Consider the following 3,375-nt stretch of genomic DNA (forward strand, 5'->3'; position numbering starts at 1 on the left):
TTTTTTGTAATCAGGCTCTCAAAAAGTATATAACAATTTGGATATAGATTTATCGGCCAACATATCGGTTATCGGCTTTCAAAAATAAAGAATAATCGGTTATCGGTATCGGCCAAAATTTTCATATCGGTGCATCCCTAGTGATTCTACACATGATTGAGTTTACAAGTCACTTTTAGGAGGAGCTGATCCTTTTTCCAACTCTGTGATTGTGTTTTTTTTTCTCTGACATGCTGGTGTTATATCTTTCACTTTGATGTAATAAGTTGCACTCTGTAAATACAGCTGGATAAAACCAAAACTGTGTCCGTCTTCATTTCAGGCTGCAAAGCAACAAAATGTGATTATTTTAAAGGGGCTGATCCTTTTTCCAACTCTGTGATTGTGTTTTTTTTTCTCTGACATGCTGGTGTTATATCTTTCACTTTGATGTAATAAGTTGCACTCTGTAAATACAGCTGGATAAAACCAAAACTGTGTCCGTCTTCATTTCAGGCTGCAAAGCAACAAAATGTGATTATTTTAAAGGGGGTGATTCTTTTCTCCACCCACTTTATGTGCATATGTTCACAGTAAATGCTGCTTTTCACAAACTCAATCTCTGTATGTGCTGCAAGTCATTTAACATGCATTTTGTGAACGCAGTGCACATTTAGTTCACTTTATTTGCACATTCCCATAATTCCCAACATTTCTGTGGATAAAAGGTGACAATTTCACCAGCATTCTGACAAAAAAAATCAATAAAATAAAATAAAGGATTTGAAAGTCAAGAATTGAAGACAAAAATACTGGTAACTTGTAGAGTAAAATAAATGTTTTTATAATTATCATTTTGTTTATTTTACAGTGCAACTAATATTTATGTACAGTAATATTTGTCTTCATTTTTATATTGGGAGTTAAAACTAACAATAAAGACCAAAGAAGATTAAAAAGATATTTTTATATACAAATATGTCATTGACAACTAACCAATGTCACCGAATATTTACTTTATTTCAGCTTTATTTCAATGCCCAAAAACAATTTTTAATAGTTTTAGCTTTAGTTAACAATAACACTGGTAAAAACATAATTAAATGTAATTGAAGAAGTCAGTGTAGAATGTTATACTGATTAATATTAATGGAAGTAATGCACTCTCATAAAATCCAGCTCTGAAGTGAAAAAGTCTTACCCATCATCTCCACCTGTAACCATGTGCTCTTCATTGATCAGCTGGATACAATCAATGGAGCCCCTTCAGACAGACAGAAGACATGGACAGAAACATACAGAGAAGCAAAGATAATTCATCTTTAAAGTTAAAACACAAGTCTTATCCAGGCCCAAACCCCGATCTACTGCTTTAATTGGAGAAATTTTGAGGTCATGACTACAAACTCAAAGTCACTCGTGCCCATGAAAGACGAGCTGTGATTCTTCAGCTACTTTCCACACTCGGATTGTTCTGTCTCGTCCTCCTGCAGTCACGCATCTCTCTCTGCTCAAACAGTCCAACCCAGTGATCATGTCCTGATGGCCGAACCTGACGACAGACACGAATAAACACAAAAAGGAAGCCTGAGAATAAAGAGCGAGGACAATTCTCCCGTTTATAATACTACCCACAGCAGCTGGTGGACCTACAGGGTTTCTACATAAGCGTTCTCGTCCACGCTCCACACTTTTATTGAGCGGTCGTGTGACGCACTGTAGAGGGTATGAGTCCCTCGTCTAAAGGCCAGACCCTGCAGAGGAAGCATTCAAGCAGAGGCATTTAGACAAACTCAGTCAAATGGGAGCAAACATTTCATAAACGATCATCATCTAAAGTCACAATATTATATATAAGTGATGTTCTACTCACCGATACAGCGTCTCTGTGTCCTTTCAACTTGTACAGATGTTTACATGTCACGGGATCCCAGATCATGATGAGTTTATTCATGTCCCCACTAGCCTAGAAAACAAATCAAATCATATCTATTAAATTGCATCCAACTTTCTCTTTTCAATTAGTTGACTAAAACTGTAACGCATAAAACAGATCAAGGCAGTTCCAGGTATTATGGAGTAAAATAAGTAAAATCACTCTAAAACCACCCATAAATATAAAATTCAAAAAGATAAAAAATTTGGGGTTGGTCATTTTTTTTTCATGTTTATTTTATGTTTTTGCTCACCAAGGCTGAATTTATGTAATCAAAAATACAGTAAAAACTGCACTAATGTGTAATAACTTTTACCTCTTTAACATTTTCTTTTTGAATATATTTTAAAATGTAATTTATTCCTGTGATGACACAGCTGAATTTTCATCTGATCCTTCAGAAATCATTCTAATATGCTGATTTGCTATTCAAGAAATATGTCATATAATTATCATCAAAGTTAAAAACAATTTTGCTGCTTTTCAGGATTCTTTGATAAATAGAAAGTTCAAAAGAACAGCATTTATTTGAAATAGAAATCGTCTGTAACATTAAAAAATGTCTTTACTGTTACTTATTATCAATTTAATGTGTCCTTGCTCACTAAAAGTACTAATTGCTTTATTAATTACTTACAATAAACAGTACAGGACTTAGATGCCTTATGCCTTCGTTGTACTATGAAAACATAATGGAATTAAAAAATTCCTAAACATTTATTGTAATTATCAATCATATTATTAAAATTAATTTCATTCAATTGATAACTTGGGCATGAATATATTAGGGCATGGCCTCAAAATACAGCCCGTTTAATTCCAAGGCTCAAATTATGGACCAAAGAAAAATGTATTGATAAAAAATTTGACCCAATGAATTCCAGCTCTCACCAGGTATTTCCCATCAGATGATATGGCCATACACAGAATGTGAGCAGTGTGTCCCACATGACGCGCCTCTGTTCCCTTCCGTCCTCCTGCGATCTTGTGCACCTTCTTTCCACCCTCCACCTCCCCTGCAGATCATAATCATCATTCATTCAGAAGCAGATTGGCTCAAGTTTATACTAGAGCCCGACCGATATGGGTTCTTTGGGGCTGAGACCGATACCGATATTAGGGAGTAAACAAAGGCCGATATCAATATATCGGCCGATATTCTCTGTGTATATTATTGTACACTTTCCCATTCGTGTGTCCAAACATTTGACTGATACTATATATAGAATACAGTATATACATAAACAGAATATATATACATAAACACATTTTTTGCAATGATCACTCAAATGTGGTGATCAAACACTTATAATGATGTGACAGATACGTAATGGAGGCAGGGCATTTAACAATTTAACAAACTTTATTATCCAAAATGAGTCTGACATCAGTGCACTGAAAAGTAAAGTTGAAGTTTATTCAACTTTATTCCATTGAAGTTTATTTCACTTCGGAACATT

General features: G+C 34.6%; 1 protein-coding gene across 1 annotated transcript in view; it reads right to left on the reverse strand.

Moving 5' to 3' along the window:
- LOC107582421 (U3 small nucleolar RNA-interacting protein 2-like) overlaps positions 1–3,375 on the reverse strand; it is a 14,670-nt gene that overhangs the window by 2,990 nt on the left and 8,305 nt on the right. Inside the window, exons 3-7 of the mRNA XM_016268269.1 lie at positions 2,807–2,931; positions 1,853–1,945; positions 1,633–1,733; positions 1,397–1,531; positions 1,181–1,243 (exon numbers count right to left, since the gene is read on the reverse strand). Coding sequence (XP_016123755.1) covers positions 1,181–1,243; positions 1,397–1,531; positions 1,633–1,733; positions 1,853–1,945; positions 2,807–2,931 — 517 coding nt within the window. The remainder of the gene's footprint in view (positions 1–1,180; positions 1,244–1,396; positions 1,532–1,632; positions 1,734–1,852; positions 1,946–2,806; positions 2,932–3,375) is intronic.

This window comes from Sinocyclocheilus grahami, unplaced genomic scaffold (genome assembly GCF_001515645.1).
Source record: "Sinocyclocheilus grahami isolate Dianchi unplaced genomic scaffold, SAMN03320097.WGS_v1.1 scaffold44.1, whole genome shotgun sequence".
Classification (NCBI taxonomy): Eukaryota; Metazoa; Chordata; class Actinopteri; order Cypriniformes; family Cyprinidae; genus Sinocyclocheilus; species Sinocyclocheilus grahami.